Source organism: Macrobrachium nipponense, chromosome 1 (genome assembly GCF_015104395.2).
Source record: "Macrobrachium nipponense isolate FS-2020 chromosome 1, ASM1510439v2, whole genome shotgun sequence".
Classification (NCBI taxonomy): domain Eukaryota; kingdom Metazoa; phylum Arthropoda; class Malacostraca; order Decapoda; family Palaemonidae; genus Macrobrachium; species Macrobrachium nipponense.
The window spans coordinates 143,267,561-143,292,004 of NC_087200.1; the positions used below are offsets into that span (position 1 = coordinate 143,267,561).

The 24,444-nt window shown below is 44.4% G+C and overlaps 1 protein-coding gene across 1 annotated transcript in view; it reads right to left on the bottom strand.

Annotated features, from left to right (window-relative positions):
* LOC135218961 (uncharacterized) overlaps nucleotides 1–24,120 on the bottom strand; it is a 62,432-nt gene extending 38,312 nt beyond the window's left edge. Inside the window, exons 1-3 of the mRNA XM_064255399.1 lie at nucleotides 24,057–24,120; nucleotides 23,694–23,848; nucleotides 22,000–22,664 (exon numbers count right to left, since the gene is read on the bottom strand). Of these exons, the coding sequence (XP_064111469.1) occupies nucleotides 22,000–22,664; nucleotides 23,694–23,848; nucleotides 24,057–24,120 (884 nt within the window). The remainder of the gene's footprint in view (nucleotides 1–21,999; nucleotides 22,665–23,693; nucleotides 23,849–24,056) is intronic.
* Nucleotides 24,121–24,444: the final 324 nt, after the last annotated feature.

A 24,444-nucleotide genomic window follows, 5' to 3' on the forward strand; every position in this document is an offset into this window, starting at 1 on the left:
GCACCCCAATTACAATATAGTGTTTGGAGACTTTTAGGGGATACCCAACATGCCTATTGGTTGGTCTTGTAATCTTTTCTAATACCTTAGAAGTACATTCACATAAACTAGAGTTAGTGCTACAGAGACAAAGACAAATAATCTCAGAGTAAAATATCTAAATGTGAGTTTTTAAAAACTGAACATGTTTATCTAGGTTTTATGTGTCTAGTCAAGGTCTTAAAGTAGTCCATGGTAAGGTGTCGGCTATTCATAACTTCCGGTACCTATTAACATAAAAAGGGGGATACAGCACTTTTGCGGTGTAGTGGGTATTACAATCGTATGTAAATATGTAACTCTTCAATCATGACAGCTCCTTTAACAGATCTTACGAACAAGGGCATAGATTTATTATGGTCTAAAAAGCATCAACAGGCGTTCGATATCTGAAAAGCAGAATAATGCAGCTCACCTAACTTAAAAAATCCCTGATTTAAATAAGGAATTTTTTTTTTATTGCAACAGACGCCTCAGACCAAGGGGTAAGAGGGGTACTACTTCAGCAATATGATAAACAGTTCTTCCCTATAGCTTTTTATTCACGTAAACTAAAGCCCTTTGAAAGTAAATATGTAGTAATAGGCAAGGAAGGGCTAGGTATCGTTAACTCACTAGTACATTTTAAGTTCATAATCTATGGCTATCCTGATAAAATCCTTACTGACCATAAAGTCCCATACCGAGTTTTTTCAAAGGCTTTAATCACAGTCCCAAAAGAACTCGGCAACATATGATCATTCAGGTCTTTGGAGCCAAGATACGATATCTACCTGGGAAAGCAAATATCATAGCTGAAGCATTATCCCGCAATCCCGCACCATACTGCAAAGAACCATTAATTGGACTAAAAGATATAGAAACATCCGTGCCTATTGTTAAAACCGTATCTAAACAAGAAAATTCATTAACCCAAGAGATCGCGAGCATTGAATATCTGGGTTGGAGCGCCGAACTGTTACAAACTGAACAAAGCAAGAGTCAACAGCGATAAGCAAAACAATAAACACTTCGAACGGAAACAAGGTCAGCAGCTAAGCAAAACAATAAACACTTCGAATGGAAACAAGGGTCCGCAGCTAAGCAAAACAATAAATACTTCGAATGGAAACCCTAAAGCAAAAGTATGCTTAAAGTATGTGTATCAGAATTATGTAATCAAATATAATATTTTATGTAGGTCCGTGACGAGGAAACCCGAAGAACACAGCAGGTAACTTACGACCAGGTAGTAGTAATCTCTTTCATACCAATCGTCCTAAACTGGTTGCATTCCGTCATCCAGGGTTCTCTATTATGTCACAGTAAGCCAAATCACTGTTTTACTGGCCTACAATGCTTACAGATATAAAAAGCACATAACTAATTGTAACACGTGTCATGAAAACAAGGGATACACTAAGACACCTGTCAGTTTAGGGGCCTATCCTGTGCCAAATCAATCCATGAAAGAATATACGTAGAATTATTAACAGAATTACGAGTCTGACAAAGCAAATAAACACTTCTTAGTGTTAATAGTTCCTTGACACGTTATATAGAATTAATAGCATTAAAAACAAACACCGCAATTGAGTGCACTAGGAATATTTATGAGTGCTAAATCAGTAAACATGGAATTCAACACATGATAATCTGACTCGGGTGGTGTAAATCAATAATAATCTCCTTAACTTGTTGTGTGAATTCCTTTCCATTAAGAAAACCAATACTATATTTTATCACCCAGAGTCAATCGGTTTGGTAGAACGGATAAATAAAAAAGTGTCATGTCTTACGAGTTACAACTCGTGATATTGGATCCGAACTGGATTGTAGCAGTTCTCGCGGTTTTAAATACCTTTATCATTCATATCTTGTATCTATAGAATTGATACCGCAAGTAGCCTTATACGGTACGCCGCTAGAACACTTTTTCACATATTCAATCCAACCATTAATTTATCAAAAATTATATATAAAAAAAATATATAAATAAAGATAAGTTATTAAAAAATAAAACATAAATATGGATACAAGTGGAGTCGATATAATACACTCCGTAAGAAGTCGGAAGGGTTACAGATTATAACAAAAAAGGAATCACGATAAAAATCAATAAGCAAACGTAAACCATAGGGTTAATTAAATATCCAAATATATATGCGTAAAGATTTGAACTCTAACTCAACGCTTTAGTAATGACAAGCTAAAAGTTCAAACACATATCAAAACCTACTGACATATTGTCTGTCCCGGTGATTTATATTCGTAGTCAATGAAAAAAAAAATAATAATAATAAAATAAATAAATAAATAAATAAAATAAAATAAAATAGATTTTAAAGTCAGGAAGTCTAGAAGTGAAAATGTATATCTATGGAATAATCCTATATGGATCTTACAGGGCAAATAATATATATAGAATTTGTATGGAAACCTTTTTTCATTAGTTTGAATAAGGAATATCTAATTTAACATAATTACATTTATTTACAATCATACAGATTTCCAACATGAAACTAATATATTGTTCAATTTTGGTACTGTTTTTTTTTTTCAGATATTCTTCTCGTGTGGGTGGAGTATTAAAAACAAAATACACAATTTATACTAAAGTCGTATTTATTACAGCAAGTAACGTAACTCTTAGCTGGCTGGGAGCAGTCTCTTGCCAGGTGATGAGGTCATCAGTCTAGAAGGTGCATGGCACGTTTGCCCATTCATCATTGTTCCTTTTAACCTCAATAATCTGCTTGCACAGGCTTCATCTGTGTGTGTTGTCTCGAGCGTGCAAAGCAGGTTGGCTGGAGAGAGGAATGCTTAGCTCATGAACTTCACATGTGGTTCATTTTAAAATTAATAAACAAAATAAGCAAACAGAATTTCTATAACATCAAAATGAACTCATTTTTTCTGAACCTCATAGACAATTAGAGTCAATAAATCAGCTTATGATATTGGTAAATGGACATTTAGAAGTATCAGGTCATGTATATGAAAAATTTTCTAGAAAAACCCAGTTTATATAGAAATTAGTTACATAGTGGGTTCTTTCGTTGCATCTCCTGCCTATTAAAGTTTAAAAATTAACCTCAGAGGATGCGCACGAGAAAATTGAATATGAAACTTTTGTTAGGGGCACATAAGATCGGATTGTATCACAGCTTAATTTCAGTTAGCATAGAGTAATATAGAATCATGACTGATATTCTCTTTGACTCTTACGTTGCCTGGCAATCTTACAAATAGCTCTGTTTTCCACTTCTTTGTCTAGTAACTTACTACCAGTAACATAGAATTTTCTTTGGGATTCGTATTGATATCTGTTTATTTTTTATAATTATGGATATTTTTACAGTCATCAGAGACCTGGATAGGTTCACTCATTGTTAATGCCATTGATAAAAAAGTTTGTACAGCTGACTCTTTTCAATTCCATAAAATATCAGCGAATTCATGTGGGTTAAGTCTGGTTCTAAATGGCTTTCTCCCTTCCATATTTGATGTTTCTGACTTTACTTTGCCCTTGTGACAAGTATAATTTCACTTGCAGGCTGATTAATGGAACCTGGTTACAGTATCCTGCAGTACGAGAGTTTCACATCGCAACTTCAAAAAATCGTTCGTCGCTGCGGACGACTGCAGTCAAGTAACAACCGCCTACAATGTGAAAGGAATAAGCACCATCATAAGTGAACAAGCTTATTTCATGGACTTCTTCGACCGACACCCGTATCCCGTCGTTAATCTCGTTTTAATGCGGAATGCTCCAGCGGCTGTCGGAAATCGACTACAAAAGGGACATACTTCCAACAATTACGACCAGAAGGATATTCAACTCTACGTTGCTGGCGAAGGACTCGTGCTGGGGATGATTTTATTCATCCCGAACGTACTCATGTGGCTTAGGGTGCAGAGAACAAGTATGAGGCCGAAATAGAACGTTGGACCCCGCCAGGCAATTTTCCCCTTGTTTTAACCATTTGGAATTGGCCATTTCATTTGGCTATAGGTGGTTGTCTGGAACTGTGTAATGGACGAAAAGTTGTTCGAACGCTAGTTAAATGTGTAGTAGTATCACCTCGGTCATGTATCTTATATATATAAAGTATCATGTATCCTATATATAAATGATCATAAATAACAGAGTCGAAATATATCTTTGCATGTACGCACGAGGAATCTATTATATAAATGATCATAAATAACAGAATCGAAATATATCTTTGCGTATATGCACTAGGAATCTATTTAAAGTGCACATATATTAATCATAATTATATGAATCCATATACATATGTATAAATAAATCAGGTAGCCTATAATCAATCTGTTACCTTTTATCTTACCAATAACTGCAGATATATAACAGTTAGCATAAAAATCAACGAATCAATCAGCATAAACATTAATAATTTTTATCAATTCATATATGAATTTTTATCAGTTAAAATATGATTTTTATCATGTTAATCTTTATTCTATGCGATTATCAGAGTACATTAGTATTTTCTGTAGCATATGTATCTTAATGAGATGAAGTGAAAAACTGTATCAGTATATATCACGTGATCACTATTACTTTACAAATATCATCATCGCATATTATGTCTTATATCTTATTACTTGAATCTGTATTTGTGTACACCATGAATTTTTTTTTTACTTATAAGTATTTTCTATATATCTATATATATTCACATAGTGTCTGTATCACACTCCTATAAGTCAAACGCAAGTCAAGCTTGAGTAATATTCAGTGGTTGGTTTTGGTAGCTGACCGAGCTTTTATGTAAGAGTTACATAATGAAAATGTGGAATGTTATTCCATATATATAAAAGACTAAAACTAAAGAGGTCAACCAGATTGCTTGCAGGAATGTGATCAGACTAGAGACGCTAAGATGACGTATACAATAAAGTAGGCTAAGGTGACGTGCCGTCACCTGTGGTCATTCATTTGTTTTGAAACATTAGTCCAAGCTCCCTGCTTGAGACAACTACCGCGACCTATAATTCAAAATAGTAACGGTGATTTCTAATGTGTCTCATTTTGTATGTATGTTCATATGTTCGAGCTACTGTCTGCTTCCTTTATGACTTGTAACCGAGATGGTAGTCGGAACAGAACGGAATTAGCCATCATTGTTGGCAGAAGCGATCAAGCCATCATCATTAGAAGACCTGTACAAATTTCCTCTGAACTTCATCATGTAATCTCAGAAGAATATATGTATTTTTATACTTCGTGTTTTCTACTAGAACCTCACATCATTGCCGAATCATCATGAGTTTAACACATCGTCGTCATAACCAAAGAAGATGATACCGACTTCGTAAGTGATCTACAAACCCCAAGACACTCCAGTGAGTATGGAAGTGCATAACCAACCGACTTAGCGTAAGATTATCGCAAGTCTAACATTACCTCATAGGTCACCTTATTATACAAGGCAACAGCCCTAATACATGACTCTCCTTGTCTAAAAAAAGTATTAAGTCTGTTGTCAGCAAGAACTCCCTTGAGTTCAGAAAGTTTGAGAAGGGCCACATCCTTCGGCTTTAACACTGGTAAACTCGGAGGAATTGCTACTGGAGTGTTTATTGAATAAAGGAAAGGATTGGTTATTACAGTCTGTTGACCTTGCTGCAAAATGAATGGGTTTGACTGACTGGTATGAGGGTTTTGACAAGAGTTACCTGATGATGGATTAGGTATAGGTGTGGATGGTTGCGTAGGAGGTTGTACTATCACTGCAGGGTTAGGTGGTGTTGATGAGACATTTATGGGTATTAAGGGCACTGTACTTGTGATCGTAGTTGTGTTTTGTGGTGGGTACTTAGTATTTGTACGAGGCGGTATTAGGGGTATGTATTGTGGGGTTCCTGTTATGGTACTGAGGTTGTCACATGAGAATGGATACTTGGAATGTGAGACGTATGTGGTGTAGACATTATGGGTGGTTGAGTGTTATTATGATTGGGTGTCAAGTGTTGCATTGTCCCCTGTATGTCAACCAACATCTGGTCCAAGTCCTTGATTTGATTTGATAAATCTCCCACTTGAGACCAAACGTCCTGGTAGGATTGAGTGAAGCTCTTAACTGTCTGTAATGTTTGTTGTGTTTCTTGTTCTAATTGAATTAGATCAATATATGATTCATCAGTACCAGTCGCCATTGTTACAATACTTCAAACACTTATATATACTCATATAATAAAATGTAAGCTACATTAAGAGACAATGCCATACAATCTGTCACTATAGAAATAATGAATATGCATGTAAACAAGTCATGACCTTACTCAGATAAAAATCAACAATATTGTATAAAGAAATGCATACAATACGATAAAACATTATAAGTGACCTACATAATATCTAGGCACAGTGGTTATGGATCAATAGCACTGGACTACAGATCCAACACAGCTGCCACCAAATGTCGCAAGCAGATTTTTCCCACACCACGACATTAAGATACGAGAAATCATACGACTACTAGTAGTATACATATTCACTGTTGTCAGTCTTCTTGCCTGGAGACAGGGGTCGTAGAATGGTACTGTGTCATAATTGACACGGTGGGTATAAAGACTAATGACCTTTACACTGCCTGGGAATTAGGGTAGGCCTGTCCTACCTGCTATCACATGATATTCCTTGTGTATGGGTCTTACTACTGATGAGGCCAGGTGATGTCTTCCCACTGGGAGGCAATTGAAGTGCTGATTTCCATTTTAGGGGTATTGAAGAAAATTCTTGGTGGTACTCAGCTTGTTTCTTTATTACTCAGTACATCATGCCAAATTTCTCCCAGGCCTAGTCTCCTGGACTTGGTTAATTTACCTAGCCTTCAGAACTACTGGACTAGATCCCTGGACTAGGTTCCTGGACTAGATTCCTTGCAAGGGATAGATAATCATTTGTATTAACAATTTGGTAAAATAGCCTAAATGAAAGGGTGGGCCGATTGACGTCCTCACACTCCAGAGCATTCGTGATTCTTACATGTGTTGCTAGTGTTACCAAAATGCAGACGAAAGATTCAGGGCAGCGCTACCACACTGAAAGCGAAAGGAAAACAAAACAAGGGACTGGCTACACTGCCACACACTCGTGTCCACAACAAAAAAGAAAACATTTCACAATTCCAATCACTTTTACATCAGCATTGTAAAGATATTAGAGGAGGATGATGAATCAATTCCTAAATAAATCACTAATAATTAAAGTAATATTTTTCCCATTACACCTCTGTATATAATTCTTCAATCACGTTGTTCTTACTTCCTTCCTCGAGAGCGTTCAGCGGGCTTTCCGCCAATGTATATATCTTGTAAGATCATATTTTATGTACTTTTATATTCTAAGTTATATGTCTCGCAGGAAACACAAATCGGCTCTCGCCGATCCACTCTTACTCTCTCGCGGGTCGGATACCTCATTTCCACCTGCATGCTGTATATTTGAATTTCCCTACCTGTAATAAAGATCAGTACGCTTCTAGCTGCCTCTTTGTTCACACCTCACAACTGATAACCCCGGAGTGACGGTGACCCAAGCGGTTTTGGCTCGGCCATTAAGGGACTAACTACCGCCGCTCACCTTCAGAGATCTTTAGTGGACTCACACAGCACCTGTTTAGATCTCTGAAAGCTCCTACCGTGGAAAAAACCAACGCCTATAACAGACTTAATACGGCATACCTTCCCAAGGCGTGTTAATTCAGGCATTCCTCAAACGGTTTGGCCCACCATTTACGACTCCTGTCGACCATTTTGTGGGAGTGGACAATGGACGCAGACAGTTCCACTCAAGAGACCCAGGCCTCCTCTGCCTCAACGGCAGCCTCGCACACAGCTGCCGCTCAAGCTGTCAAATTGCCCCCCTTCACAACAGTGAACCCAATCGTCTGGTTCATCTGAGCTGAAGGGCAATTCCAGGTTGTGGGACTCACGGACAAGGTACTGCAGGCTGACCTCACCATGTCAGCCCTCCCGACAGAGGTATTCGACCGAATAACCCTCTGGCTGACCAGTCGAGCAAAGACCAAACCTGTCACACTCGACGAATTAAAGATAAGACTTGTGACAGCCTACTCCACGGCCATCGCAGAGAAAGCCGCCCGCGCCCTCGACCTAGTCACAAATCCGATGCGAGGCGCTGACCCACAGGATGCCTGGGACACGGTGATGGGCCTCCTCCGCCTGCCCGAAGTAGGTCCCGATGGGAAAAAGAAGGAAATGTGCCTGAGCCGTGAAATATTCCTGCGGCAACTCGAGCCAGATGTCCAAGGACAGCTAACGGATGCATACACCCTCCCCGACGACAAACTATTGAAGAAAGCTGAAAAGCTGTCGCTGTCGAGCAAGGCTGCAAGGCTCGCCACTCCCCGATCCTCCGTGTCCCTAGCCGCAGAGAAGGGAGAAGAAAAAGAAGACGACCCAATGCAAGAGATCGGCGCCGTGACCCAGAGGAAGTCCTCCCACACCCAGCGGGGCAAAAGCTCCTGGTGCCACTACCACCGGAAGTTCGGAAGGTACTCCAAGAGATGCGAAAGCCCCTGCACCTTCCAGCAGCCAAAAAACGGCGACGGCAGACAAAACCAAAGTCACACGTGGCAGCGCCCTCATCGGAACCACACGCCGTAGGGTTTTATGTCCGAGATGCGATCTCTGGCCGGAGGATGCTGGTGGACACGGGGGCGATGCACTCGATATTCCTGCCATCAGGAAAAGACCACAGCCGCGGGCCTGACCACCCAACCGCCCTTGTCGCCGCAAATGGTACCCCCATCCATTCCTACAGCACGAAGTCCCTCGAGATATCCATCTCGGGGCGCAACTACATCTGGCGTTTCACCATCGCATACGTCAGGATTCCACTTCTGGGGGCAGATTTCCTGGCGCATAACGGCCTCCTGGTTGATGTGGGTCGCAAACGCCTCCTCGACACGGGGACATGCCGTTCCCTACCGCTTGCAGTGGGCCCAGGCGCCTCCACAATTTGCACCATCGCCCTCCACAAGTACGGCAACCTCCTACAGGAATTCCCCGAAGTTTTCAAACCAGAACTTCGTCAGGTGGGGGGACGCTGCCCAAGCACGGAATATTCCACCACATCACCACCACAGGGCCTGTGATGCATGCAAAGTTCCGACGATTCCCTCCGGGCCGCCTTCAGGATGCAAAAAGGGCGTTCTCGAAAATGGAACGAATGGGTATCTGCCAGAAAGCATCAAGCCCTTGGGCTTCGCCCCTCCACATGGTACAGAAGCCTGATGGCACCTGGAGGCCCTGGGGAGACTACAGGAGACTCAACCTCGCTACGATCCCCGATCACTACCCCTTGCCAAACATATAGGACTTGACCGGGGCCCTCCATGGAGCAAAAATTTTCGGAAAAATGGACCTTTTAAAATCTTATTTTCAGGTTCCGGTGCATCCCGAGGAAGTTCCCAAGATTGCCATCATCACGCCCTTCGGCTCCTACATCTTCCATTACTCCACCTTCGGCCTGAGAATCACTGGGGCCACCTTCCAGCGCTTGATGGACAGCATCCTGGTGGACCTGCCCTTCTGCGTCTGCTACGTTGACGATATTTTGATCTTTTCCAGGTCCCCGGAGGAGCACCTACACCATGTCCGAGCGGTTCTGAAACACCTGCAGGAAAACGGGCTGGTTGTCCAATTCGACAAGTGCACCTTCGGCGCCGAGAGGGTGGACTTCCTCGGACACGAGATCTCTGCAGCAGGCGTGCGCCCCATGGCCTCGAAGGTGGACGCGGTGCAGAAGTGTCCGACCCCAACTACGGTCAAGACCCTGCAAGAATTCATCCGGATGGTGAATTACTACCGCTGGTTCATCCCCAACGTCGCCCGCACCATGTCCCCTCTAACACAGGTCCTGGAGGGGAAACCAAAAAACCTGATGTGGGAAGCAAAACAAGCGCAGGCCTTCCACGACACAAAGATGGCCCTCGCCAGAGCCGCAACCTTATCCCACCAGGACCCCGCTGCGCCCTTACGCCTCACCACTGACGCCAGCAACGTCGCCTGCGGGGCCGTCCTTGAGCAGATGGTCCAGGGCGGGTCCCAGCCGCTTGCCTTCTACAGTAAGAAACTGTCGCCCGCCGAGACGAGATACAGCACATTCGACCGTGAGTTCCTGGCGGTGTACCAAGCAGTGCGCCACTTCCACTACCTCCTCGAGGGCACCCCCTTTACTATCAGCACGCCTTCACCAAGGCTTGCGGGCGACGCTGGTCAGTGAGACACAGAGGCACCTGGCAGCCATCACTGAGTTTGGCTGCACCATCGATTATGTTCCCGGCGAGAAGAACCCTGTGGCTGACGCCCTCTCGAGGATAGAGATCAACGCCATGCACCTTGGGATCGACTATGAAGACCTCGCCCAAGAACAGGCCGCCGACCAGGAGACTGCTGCATATCGCACAGCCATCACCACCCTCAAGTGGGAGGACATGCCCTTCGGACCCGTAGGCACAACGCTCCTCTGCGACACCAGCACAGGTCGCCCTCGCCTGCTGATTCCAGACTCCCGCAGGAGAGCCGTATTTGATGTCATACATGGACTCTCACACCCCTTGTCCCAGACGACGATGTGCCTCCTGACGGAGAAGTTCATCTGGCACAGAATTCGGAAGGACTCCCTCGAGCAGGCCAGGACCTGTGTTCCGTGCCAAACAAGCAAAGTAAGTCGGCACACAGAATCGGGCGTGGGGGAATTCCTGCAGCTGAAACGAAGATTCGGCCACATTCACGTAGACGTCGTGGGTCCCCTTCCCCCGTCGGAAGGTGCCAGATACCTCCTGATGATAATTGATCGCTCCACCAGATGGCCCGAGGCGACGCCAATGTTGGAGGCAACCACCAAAGTGTGCGTCGAAGCCCTTCTCGCCAGCTGGATCAGTCGATTCAGAGTGCTGGATGATATCACGAAGGACCGAGGACCCATTTTCCTGTCGAAGTTGAGGACCGCCCTGGCCCGCCTGATGGGGACATCGCTACAACACCTCTTCGTTAGCGCCGGGGTGACCAAGAAAGAATTTTCCAAGAACACGCTTTCTTTCTGGCTGCGTGAGGTGATCAGGAGGGCATATGAGGCTGATGGTAGTGACGACATCTGTACACTCCGTCCGAGAGCCCACGAAGTCAGGAGCACTGGTCCTTCCCTTGCGTTCCGCAAGAACTTCTCCATGGCGCAGGTCCTGAAGGCAGGTGTCTGGGCCAACCAGACTACCTTCACCTTCTTCGACCTTTGGGATATTGCCCACAGGTCCTTGGACACTTTTTCCTTGGGACCCGTGGTGGCTACTCAACACGTTGTGTAGCTAACCCAGACCCTCGCAGGCTGAACAGCATCGATTCCTGGTGTGACTGTAGAATGGATGATGAATGAGAGTGTGACTGGCTCCTCTTTCCCATCTTTTTCTCCCCTCTACCTGTGTGCAGAGGGACATGGTCGTCACCCTGCTGGAAAGGATGAGATGCAGGTAAGCAACTCGACCGAGCCCCATCCTATCCCTTTCACTAGGGATAGGAGTGAATATCCACCACTTCCCCCAACAAGGGGGGGAAGTGGAAGCCAACAAGAGACAAACCCATAACTTTATGTTGCCTCTTGCAAACAGGAACAAGTTCTTGCTTGCTAGTTTTAAGAGATATGCTTGCCTCTCTCTTATTACTTGGGTCCAGAGGTCTGACCATTGATCCTGCGGTGCACACCCCGATCAATTGGACAGAGGCTAGGATACCCTTCCTCGCTCTTACGACCAGGGAAGCAATCTAAGGTTGGGCGAACACCAGTCTGTTCACAAAGACTCCCACCAAGAAGTGAGTCTTCCTATTGTAAAAGGACCGATGGTTTGTATACCGTACCAGAGCAAATGACAATTTGTCCAAAATTGCATTTTTCCTAACTATACAAACCTGAGGTCCTTTTATACATAGTCCCACCTCATGCCACCCCTCACTCTGCGTTTTTTGGCTGGGCCTAAAGCAAAAGTGATTCTTCGCCTCCCAGTCACACATCGCGCGCACTGTCGGACAAGCAGTTAACTACGTACCGAACTCCCTTGTTCGAAGCTTATGACCATCCAGCTGCTGCTAGTTACCTTCCTATTATAAAAGGACCTCAGGTTTGTATAGTTAGGAAAATGCAATTTTGGACAAATTGTTGTTTTAAAATATATATCACCACTCATCTCCCAAAGAAAATATCATGAAATTAAATAGTTATAAATAGGCCTATGCTTTCACGTAAGCAGATTTTGCTCTCTCTGTCTCTCTCTCCACTTTTAAAACACATTTGAAAAAATGTTATCACTCAATCTCTCAAAGTAAATATAATGAATTAATTATCTCTATAGACTGGCCTATGCTCTCGCTCTCTCTATTTCTCTTCCAAGTTTCTTTCCCCATCACCACATCTCTCTCTCTTTCCAAACTTCTGAAACACATTTGAAAAAAATATTATCACTCAATCTCTCAAAGAAAATATAATGAATTAAGTATCTCTATCAATAGACCTATGCTTGCTCTCTCTCTCTCTCTCTCTCTCTTTCTCTCCTTAGTATTTCATTCTTTATTGTATTGTTCCTCACGATTTCCACAAGTACTGCCCAAATTTTAAAACATTTCCTCACATTTTTAAGATCCGTCTTCAATTACTCATGAATTTTATGTCAGTTTAGTGTAAAACATTACATTAGGTCTCTCAGTTGGTTTAAAAAAATGATGATCAATATTCTACTCTGAACTGACGTTACTAAACCAACATTAATGAATAATATTGAGCCTGTTTCTACATTAAGTATAAATGATTATAGGACTTCTACAGAATCTATGGTGTAAAGTTAATGGAAATCTAGAAAGCAACAAACGCTATGATTTTGAAGCTCCGCCCCCTTTCTAGAGTTGCCAGGTGTGGCATTATTGAGCAATGTGCCCGAAGTTTTAAGAAAACTGTATCTTCACTATTCTTGGCGACTGTACATCTTAGGTTAGAAAGCATGAATACCACGTGTCATTTAGAATTTTTATTTTCTTCTGGACTCACGAGACGATTAAGATAAAAAAATATTTTAATAGATTTGAAGAACATTGTATCAGAAAGAGGCAAGGTCATAAAAAAGCCATACAAAATATTCATCTTATCAAGAAGTAGGCTAATTCTCTTTATTGTTGACGAGAGTGAATTTTGAATACAACCAATTCTACATCTTTCATGACCAGGTAGACAATATCTTCTACAAAGCAAAAATGTAATTCATTTCACTAATTTCCATGACGTCATTCAAACACTACCAATGAAGGTCATAAAATACCTCTGTGAGGTGTGAACAAAGAGGCAGGTAGAAGCATACTGATCTTTATTACAGGTAGGGAAATTCAAATATACAGCATGCGGACGGAAATGTGGTATCCGACCCGAGAGAGAGTAAAAGTGGGTCGGCGAGAGCCGATTGTGTTTCTTCCGAGACATATAACTTAGAATGTAAAAGTACATAAAATATGATCTTACAAATTATATACATTGGCGGAAAGCCCACTGAACGCTCTCGAGAAGGGAAGTAAGAACAACGCGATTGTAAAATTATATACAGAGAATTTGCGATAAGGCGTTGTCCTTACAAATACTCCCCCCCTAAGACAATAATTAGGGCGTAATTGTTGGATGATTTTTTAGTACTTCTGATCGGTACTCGCGGAAGCGAGCGGGCTGGCGGAGGCGGCCTCGGGTGCGCGAGACCAGCTGCTGTGGTAGATCCTCGTCCTCGGAGTCCTCAGGGATTTTTGAGGACGGGATGCCTCCCCTGAGGTGATCCTCGGGGGGTTCGACTGTCTTCCGAGGGCGGCCGCGGCTACGACTGGGTGGTTTGGTGATCAATGGAGTTGCTTCTTGCCGAGGAAGCGTGAAAGCTGGTTTCAGTCGGTCAATCATGACCCAGTCCTCGCGACCATTTATGGATATGAAGTACGCCTTGTCGGTGCGTCGCAAGGAGCCTCGGAAGGGTCTCATTAGTGGCAGGCGGCAGGCGTTGTCCCTGATGAAGACATGTTTGCAGGACGATAGGGCCTTCGGGAGGAAGTGTTTGGTTCTGTCGGAGAAGGTCTTGATGCAGGGTGTGAATTTTCCGGCAGATTCTCGAAGTCTGGTGATGGAGAAGTCTGTGTCGTCAGCGTTGGTCGGGAAGAACTCGCCTGGGGCTGCCAATGTTTCCCCTTATACCTTCTCTGCAGGTGATGCTTCACCGTTCGCCCGAGGGGCGGTCCGGAGGCCGAGGAGGACCCACGGTAGTTGGCTCTTCCAATCCTCGCCAGTGCAGCGTGCCATTAGGGAAGCCTTGAGAGATTGGTGGACCCTTTCCACCGTGCTGTTAGCCGCCGGGTTGTAGGCGGTGGTGGCGTGTAGCGATGTCCCCATCAGGCGGGCCAGGGCGGTCCTCAACTCCGACAGGAAAACGGGTCCTCGGTCCTTCGTGATATCATCCAGCACTCTGAATCGACTGATCCAGCTGGCGAGAAAGGCTTCAATGCACACTTTGGTGGTTGCCTCCGACATCGGCGTCGCCTCGGGCCATCTGGTGGAGCGATCGATTATCATCAGGAGGTATCTGGCACCTTCCAACGGGGGAAGGGGACCCACGACGTCTACGTGAATGTGGCCAAATCTTCGTTTCGGCTGCGGGAATTCCCTCACACCCGATTCTGTGTGCCGACTTACTTTGCTTGTTTGGCACGGAACACAGGTCCTGGCCCGCTCGAGGGAGTCCTTCCGAATTCTGTGCCAGATGAACTTCTCCGTCAGGAGGCACATCGTCGTCTGGGACAAGGGGTGTGAGAGTCCATGTATGACATCAAATACGGCTCTCCTGCGGGAGTCTGGAATCAGCAGGCGAGGGCGACCTGTGCTGGTGTCGCAGAGGAGCGTTGTGCCTACGGGTCCGAAGGGCATGTCCTCCCACTTGAGGGTGGTGATGGCTGTGCGATATGCAGCAGTCTCCTGGTCGGCGGCCTGTTCTTGGGCGAGGTCTTCATAGTCGATCCCAAGGTGCATGGCGTTGATCTCTATCCTCGAGAGGGCGTCAGCCACAGGGTTCTTCTCGCCGGGAACATAATCGATGGTGCAGCCAAACTCAGTGATGGCTGCCAGGTGCCTCTGTTGTCTCACTGACCAGGCGTCGCCCGCCTTGGTGAAGGCGTGCTGATAGTAAAGGGGGTGCCCTTGAGGAGGTAGTGGAAGTGGTGCACTGCTTGGTACACCGTCAGGAACTCACGGTCGAATGTGCTGTATCTTGTCTCGGCAGGCGACAGTTTCTTACTGTAGAAGGCAAGCGGCTGGGACCCGCCCTGGACCATCTGCTCAAGGATGGCCCCGCAGGCGACGTTGCTGGCGTCAGTGGTGAGGCGTAAGGGTGCAGCGGGGTCCTGGTGGGATAAGGTTGCGGCTCTGGTGAGGGCCATCTTTGTGTCGTGGAAGGCCTGCGCTTGTTTTGCTTCCCACATCAGGTTTTTTGGTTTCCCCTCCAGGACCTGTTTTAGAGGGGACATGGTGCGGGCGACGTTGGGAATGAACCAGCGGTAGTAATTCACCATCCGGATGAATTCTTGCAGGGTCTTGACCGTAGCTGGGGTTGGACACTTCTGCACCGCGTCCACCTTCGAGGCCATGGGGCGCACGCCTGCTGCAGAGATCTCGTGTCCGAGGAAGTCCACCCTCTCGGCGCCGAAGGTGCACTTGTCGAATTGGACAACCAGCCCGTTTTCCTGCAGGTGTTTCAGAACCGCTCGGACATGGTGTAGGTGCTCCTCCGGGGACCTGGAAAAGATCAAAATATCGTCAACGTAGCAGACGCAGAAGGGCAGGTCCACCAGGATGCTGTCCATCAGGCACTGGAAGGTGGCCCCAGCGTTTCTCAGGCTGAAGGTGGAGTAATGGAAGACGTAGGAGCCGAAGGGCGTGATGATGGCAATCTTGGGAACTTCCTCGGGATGCACCAGAACCTGAAAATAAGATTTTAGATTTTACAAGGTCCATTTTTCCGAAGATTTTTGCTCCATGGAGGGCCCCAGTCAAGTCCTGTATGTTTGGCAAGGGGTAGTGATCGGGGATCGTAGCGAGGTTGAGCCTCCTGTAGTCTCCCCAGGGCCTCCAGGTGCCATCAGGCTTCCGTACCATGTGGAGGGGCGAAGCCCAAGGGCTTGATGCTTTCTGGCAGATACCCATTCGTTCCATTTCCGAGAACGCCCATTTTGCATCCTGAAGGCGGCCCGGAGGGAATCGTCGGAACTTTGCGTGCGTCACAGGCCCTGTGGTGGTGATGTGGTGGAATATTCCGTGCTTGGGCAGCGTCCCCGCCACCTGATGAAGTTCCGGTTTGAAAACTTCGGGGAATTCCTGTAGGAGGTTGCCGTACTTGTGGAGGGCGATGGTGCAAATTGTGGAGGCGCCTGGGCCCACTGCAAGCGGTAGGGAACGGCATGTCCCCGTGTCGAGGAGGCGTTTGCGACCCACGTCAACCAGGAGGCCGTTATACGCCAGGAAATCCGCCCCCAGTAGTGGAATCCTGACGTATGCGATGGTGAAACGCCAGATGTAGTTGCGCCCCGAGATGGATATCTCGAGGGACTTCGTGCCTTAGGAATGGATGGGGGTCCCATTTGCGGCGACAAGGGCGGTTGGGTGGTCAGGCCCGTGGCTCCGGTCTTTTCCTGATGGCGGGAATATCGAGTGCATCGCCCCCGTGTCCACCAGCATCCTCCGGCCAGAGATCGCATCGCGGACATAAAACCCTATGGCGTGTGGTTCCCATGAGGCCGCTGCCACGGGTGACTTTGGTTTTGTCTGCCGTCGCCGTTTTTTGGCTGCTGGAAGGTGCAGGGGCTTTCGCATCTCTTGGAGTACCTTCCGAACTTCCAGTGGTAGTGGCACCAGGAGCTTTTGCCCCGCTGGGTGTGGGAGGACTTCCTCTGGGTCATGGCGCCGATCTCTTGCATTGGGTCGTCTTCTTCTTCTTCTCCCTTCTCTGCGGCTAGGCACACGGAGGATCGGGAGTGGCGAGCCTTGCAGCCTTGCTCGACAGCGTCAGCTTTTCAGCTTTCTTCAATAGTTTGTCGTCGGGGAGGGTGTATGCATCCGTTAGCTGTCCTTGGACATCTGGCTCGAGTTGCCGCAGGAATATTTCACGGCTCAGGCACATTTCCTTCTTTTTCCCATCGAGACCTACTTCGGGCAGGCAGAGGAGGCCCATCACCGTGTCCCGGGCATCCTGTGGGTCGGCGCCTCGCATCGGGTTTGTGACTAGGTCGAGACCGTGGGCGGCTTTCTCCGCGATGGGCATGGAGTAGGCTGTCACGAGTCTTATCTTTAATTCGTCGAGTGTGACAGGTTTGGTCTTTGCTCGACTGGTCAGCCAGAGGGTTATTCGGTCGAATACCTCTGTCAGGAGGGCTGACATGGCGAGGTCAGCCTGCAGTACCTTGTCCGTGAGTCCTGCAACCTGGAATTGCCCTTCAGCTCAGATGAACCAGACGATTGGGTTCACTGTTGTGAAGGGGGGCAATTTGAACAGCTTTGAGCTGGCAGCTGTGTGCGAGGCTGCCGTTGAGGCAGAGGAGGCCTGGGTCTCTTGAGTGGAACTGTCTGCGTCCATTGTCCACTCCCACAAAATGGTCGACAGGAGTCGTAAATGGTGGGCCAAACCGTTTGAGGAACGCCTGAATTAACACACCTTGGGAAGGTATGCCGTATTAAGTCCGTTGTAAGGACAACGCTTTTTCCCTATTTTCATTGTAACCAATCATCAAGTCGCGTTGTTCTTACTTCCATCCGATAGAGCGTTCCGCGGCCCTTCCGCTAATGTATAACACATGCAATTCCATTATATGTACGCTTTATTATGTCTAAATGAATGTCTGTAAGAAAACACAAATTTACCGTCTCGGAGTCATTTCTGTTTGCGGTGCGAGACTGCACTACATATCCGTCCGCACCTGTCTATGTCAACCCAGTTTGTCTGTAAATAAATTATCAGTACCCAGCTACCTGTCTTAATCTCTGGTCCTCACAACTGGTGACCTCCCGGAATTGGTGACACAAGCGGTTTAGGCCCAGGCCTTTAACGGACTAAATACGGCCGCTCACCTTCAGAGAACCTTTAACGGACTCAATACGGCGCCACAGTTTAGGTCTCTGAAAACTCCACTGCGAGGACGACCAACGCCATTAACGGACTAATCACGGCACTGCTTCCCAGCGTGTTTTGGCGTTTATTTCGAGGACGGGTAGCTGGGTGCTGGTCACCCAACACAAAAGTCAGGCGGTGGTCCAGAAACATCCATCCGACGTCGCGGCCTCCTTTGTCTCACCTGGGGTACACCAGATATCTTCTTGACCCGCCGCAACTGCGGGCCTCCTCGGTTTTTCCCCCGGCGCCATTGCCGCACCTGCAAGTCCCCAGACGAAATCCCCTGCCTGCCGGCGCCGCTGCTACACCCAGGGATGTGCTTACCACGACGTACGCTGCCTGTGGGCTTCCCCTGCCTGCCGACACTGCTGCTATAAGCCAGGGACGTGCTTAACCCACCCGACGTCGCTGCCTGTGGGCCTCCCCTGCCTGCCTACGCCATTGCTACACCGAGGGACCTGCTTTACCCACCCGACGTCGCTGCCTGTGGGCTTCCCCTGCCTGCCAACACTGCTGCTATAAGCCAGGGACGTGCTTAACCCACCCGACGTCACTGCCTGTGGGCCTCCCCTGCCTGCCGACGCCGTTGCTACACCGAGGGACCTGCTTTACCCACCCGACGTCGCGGCCGCACACGTGGGCCTGCTCAGCCCCCTGACGTCGCTGCCTGTGGGCCTCTTCAAACCCTCGACGCTGCCGTTATTCCTGGGGCTCGCTCGGCCTTCCTGACTTCGATGCCGACACCTTTGAACCTGCTCACCCTTCTGACGCCGCCGCCTGCAGTCCTCCTCGGCCTACCGACACCGCTGCCACGCCTGTGGGCCTCCCCTGCCTGCCGACGCCGCTACCTGTGGGTTTTCCTCGACCTGCTGACGCCGCTGCTCACCTGTGGTTCCACTCTGCCCGCGGGACGCCGCTGCCGCACCTGGGGATTCCCACGGCCCGTCCCCACCACACAATGCAGCTCTCTCTCGCAGTCTTGGTCACCCGGCATACAGTAGAACCCCCCAGGCTACCGCCAGGGGAGGCATCCTGTCGATCAGCAAAACCGAAGGACTATACTCGAGGACGCCCCACATCAAGTGCCACAACGACACGGGGTCGCCCCCTGCCTCCAAGATTGTCATGTAATTTGTCATCCAATAATTACTCCATAATCATTGTCTTGGGGCGGAGTATTTGTAAGGACAACGCTTTTTCCCTATTTTCATTGTAACCAATCATCAAGTCGCGTTGTTCTTACTTCCATCCGATAGAGCGTTCCGCGGCCCTTCCGCTAATGTATAACACATGCAATTCCATTATATGTACGCTTTATTATGTCTAAATGAATGTCTGTAAGAAAACACAAATTTACCGTCTCGGAGTCATTTCTGTTTGCGGTGCGAGACTGCACTACATATCCGTCCGCACCTGTCTATGTCAACCCAGTTTGTCTGTAAATAAATTATCAGTACCCAGCTACCTGTCTTAATCTCTGGTCCTCACACCGTTATAGGCGTTGGTTTTTTCCACGGTAGGAGCTTTCAGAGATCTAAACAGGTGCCGTGTGAGTCCGCTAAAGATCTCTGAAGGTGAGCAGCGGTAGTTAGTCCCTTAATGGCCGAGCCAAAACCGCTTGGGTCACCAGTTGTGAGGTGTGAACAAAGAGGCAGCTAGAAGCGTACTGATCTTTATTACAGGTAGGGAAATTCAAATATACAGCATGCGGGTGGAAATGAGGTATCCGACCCGCGAGAGAGTAAAAGTGGGTCGGCGAGAGCCGGTTTGTGTTTCTTGCGAGACATATAACTTAGAATATAAAAGTACATAAAATATGATCTTACAAGATATATATATTGGCGGAAAGCCGGCTGAACGCTCTCGAGGAAGGAAGTAAGAACAATGCGATTGAAGAATTATATACAGAGGTGTAATGGGAAAAATATTACTTTAATTATTAGTGATTTATTTAGGAATTGATTCATCATCCTCCTCTATCTTTACACTGCTGATGTAAAAGTGGTTGGAATTGTGAAATGTTTTCTTTTTTGTTGTGGACATGAGTGTGTGGCAGTGTAGCCAGTCCCTTGTTTTGTTTTCCTTTCGCTTTCAGTGTGGTAGCGCTGCCCTGAATCTTTCGTCTGCATTTTGGTAACACTAGCAACACATGTAAGGCCCAGATACACTATCAATCATGATTGTGCAATCTAAGTGGTTGTGCAGGCATATCCTTTAGTGAGTAGGTGTGATTGACAGTTTGCGCAGATGATTGAGTAGTGTTTGCTCAATCATAGTAGTTACACAATTAGGATTGATAGTCTGTAGCGATTATTGCGCCAACAGCTCAGTCTTTTCTTTGGTACCATGGCGAGCGCACAGGACTCTCAAAATTTTTGGAGGGAGTTTATTCATCTCTATAGAGATTTTCCTGCTTTGTGGAAAATTAAAAGCGATGATTATAAGAACAGAGTTTTGAAAAGTGAATGCTATGTCAAATTAATAAAAAAAATGCGAGAAATAGACCCTAGTGCCACACACACATATATATATGTATATATATACATATATATATGCATCATACATATATAGTATATATATCTATATAATATATATATATATATATATATATAATATACATATATATTGTATATATATGTATGTATATATATATATATAATATATATATATATATATATATATAATGAATTGGTCAATAATTGATATAATGTTTATTATTAATGTAAATGAATGGGTCAATAATTGATATATGTTATTATTAATGTAAATAAATGGGTGAATACTTACAATGTTATCTATTGATTCCACATTGTCATCATCCCCATCATCATACTTGACACTCCAGGTTGCTGGACCTCCTGGTCACGAAGGAATGAAAAGGTCGTCGAAATACCACAATGAAGGCGTGTATATATCATCTACACCAGCACCTGACTTCATACTGTTGAGTACCTTTTTCAGTTCCCTTCGATAGTTCGAACGTAAAGAATTTAATTTCTTGGTCACTGTGGATCGTGTGGTACTAGGGTCTATTTCTCGCATTTTTTTTTCTATTAATTTGACATAGCATTCACTTTTCAAACTCTGTTCTAATAATCATCGCTTTTAATGTATATATATATATATATATATATATATATATATATATATATATATATATATATAAATGTGTGTGTGGATATATATATATATATATATATATATATATATATATATATATATATATGTATGTATACTATATATATATATAATATATATATATATATATATATATATATATATATATATATATATATATATATATATATATATATATATATATATATATATATATAATATATATATATATAATATATATATATATATAATATATATGTTTGTGTGTGTATGCATATGTGTATATGTATATATATATATATATATATATATATATATATATATATATATATATATATATATATTCATATCCCTCTAACTTATTAACAATTATCTAAAGCAGTTCATGAGATAAACATGAACCATCAAAAAAGTTAATGTATATCTTGCTATATAGAAGTTTGCATCCCAAAACGTCTACTCTTGTTAAGACTATGCTATAGATACTATGATCAACATAATGCATTATTTGTTAATCCGAGAGTCTTGCCAGGGAACAGATCCTTCATTATTAAAGTAATTACAAAATGCTTCCCTTATATATTTCGCAGATGAAGTTTCATTGTGTGCTCACGTTGGGGCCAGTGGAACAGGTTGGTTGCCATACCTCTCATTCGCTTCATTAACCTCCTTATCATTCTCATCTTCAGTATCTAAACCATCTAGATATGCTTGTGCATTTCGTTTCCTTAAGTAATTATGGAGATAGCAACATGCCATAACTATTATTGAAGCCTTTGCTGGTGACACAATAATCGTCGACAAAAGAACTCTAAATCGAGCTGACATAATCCCAAAAACATTTTCAACGATGCGTCTACCTCGTGATAATCTGTAATTATAAATAGCTTGGGATTTGGTTAAGTTACTGTGTGCAAAAAGCTTCATTAAGTTATCCAGTAAAGGAAATGCATCATCTGCAATGAAAACAAAAGGCATAGCTTCAGGGCAGCGGGGTAAAGTGGTTGGTTCAGGGATGCTCAATTTCTTTTCTTTCATTTTCTTACCAAATTTTGTGTTAGCAAACACTCCACCATCTGACACTCTACCATTGGCACCTACATCAACCATCATAAATTCATAGCGAGCGTTAACAACAGCTATAAGCACAATGGTAAATGTATGTTTATAGTTAAAATAATATAATCCAGATCCAATGGGTTTCTTGATTTGCACGTGTTTTCCATCGATTGCCCCAATGCAATGGGGAAACTGCCAAGTCCTTTCAAACGCTGTAGCTACTTCTAGCCATTCAATTTTTGTTTTAGGGATCTGAAAGAATAAGATTGATATACTCGTAAATATCCATACATCATTTTCATCCTATCAATCATCATTATCGTGATCAATATTTTTAATAACTTTTAGGAAAATGTAAAGGCTATATTTCATTTTCTGGGTGCATTAGGCTATTTTGACCTGACTACTTCGCCTGACTGGAATTTTTAATTTATCATACTTCCTAGCCTGGCAGAGGTCGGTCCTGCATGCACCCAGAAATTATATAGTAACCAATAGAAATCTTAATATTTATCAATTTTTTTATGAAGCATAAAGCAATAAAAATATTCATAGTAATCTCCCTTCATGTTTTGCAGGACCCCTCCACATTAAGCAGTGAGTCACAGCAGGTAGATTCACACGTCCCAAAGAAATTACGGAAATTGGATATGCAGAGTAAACGTTATGAAGCACTCTCACTTGCATGCTCATATCTCAAGCAAAGTAACGACCCCATTGATATTTTGGCCAAGAGCTGGGCTCACAGCAAATATATGCCAGGAAGGCTATTAATGATATTCTTTTTGAAGCAAAATTAGGTACATTGCATACACACAGCGTTAAGATTAATGAAAATAATATTCAAAGTAGGTCTCCCACGCCCATCTCTGTACTGTCCTCTGACAGCGGAGCATCCACAAGTCGAGGTAATATAATAATCGGAAATATCAGATACGACTGGAGTCCGTGTTTACACAACAATGTCAGACCTTTTGAACGATCCCCAGTACAGCTTGGAAAACTAAATACGTTATGGCATATTCCGTGTTTACACAACAATGTCAGACCTTTTGAACGATCCCCAGTACAGCTTGGAAAACTAAATACGTTATGGCATATTGGCATTAGGATCCGCCCCCGCCCCCTTTTTTTTTTTTTTTTTTTTGGTTTTTTTTTTTTTTGTTCCCAAGGGGAAATATATTTTCTTATGTATTTGGTGATGGTGTTAAAGAATTTTTCATTTAGTAGTCTAACTATTATTAATAAATATTTTTGTTATCTGCACCTTATTTAACCTACCTTAATATATTCCTTTAATACAGTGCAAATAGCACTACAGGTTTCCATGATGATACCACCAAGGCTTTGTGGAGAGATAGCTGTGGTGAACATTAGTTCCTGAAAGGTTTGTCCAGTAGCCAAGAATCTTAAAGTACTAGAAAGCCTTTCCCATGCTGAAATGGAATCCCTCAGCTTGGTATCCATTTTTTGTATGAGGGGCGTAGTCATTTCTAGCAAATCCATGAAAGTTTCTCTGTCCATACGTAGATAATTTTCGTAATCTGCAGGGGCAGAGAGGAGCAACTCCTGTAGAAGATTTTCATGCATGAATTTACTTCTTTTTTTTGAACAACTCTTTCATCCACATCTTTATTTTCTTACTTTTACTTTCCTCCTCATCGTCTAAAGCCAGAATAATGCCTATACATGCTGCCTCTTTGCTCATCTTCACGCCACAAGCTTTAGAAGTCAACTAATGATTGCACAAACTTGATAGTAGTGTAGGGCTCAAACACTGTTTGCGCAATCTCGGAGATTGTACAATCATGATTGACAGTGCATCTGAATCACGAATGCTCTGGAGTGTGAGGACGTCAATTAGCCCACCCTTTCATTTAGGCCATTTTACCAAATTGTTAATACAAATGATTATCTATCCCTTGCAAGGAATCTAGTCCAGGAACCTAGTCCAGGGATCTAGTCCAGGAGTTCTGAAGACTAGGTAAATTAACCAAGTCCAGGAGACTAGGCCTGGGAGAAATTTGGCATG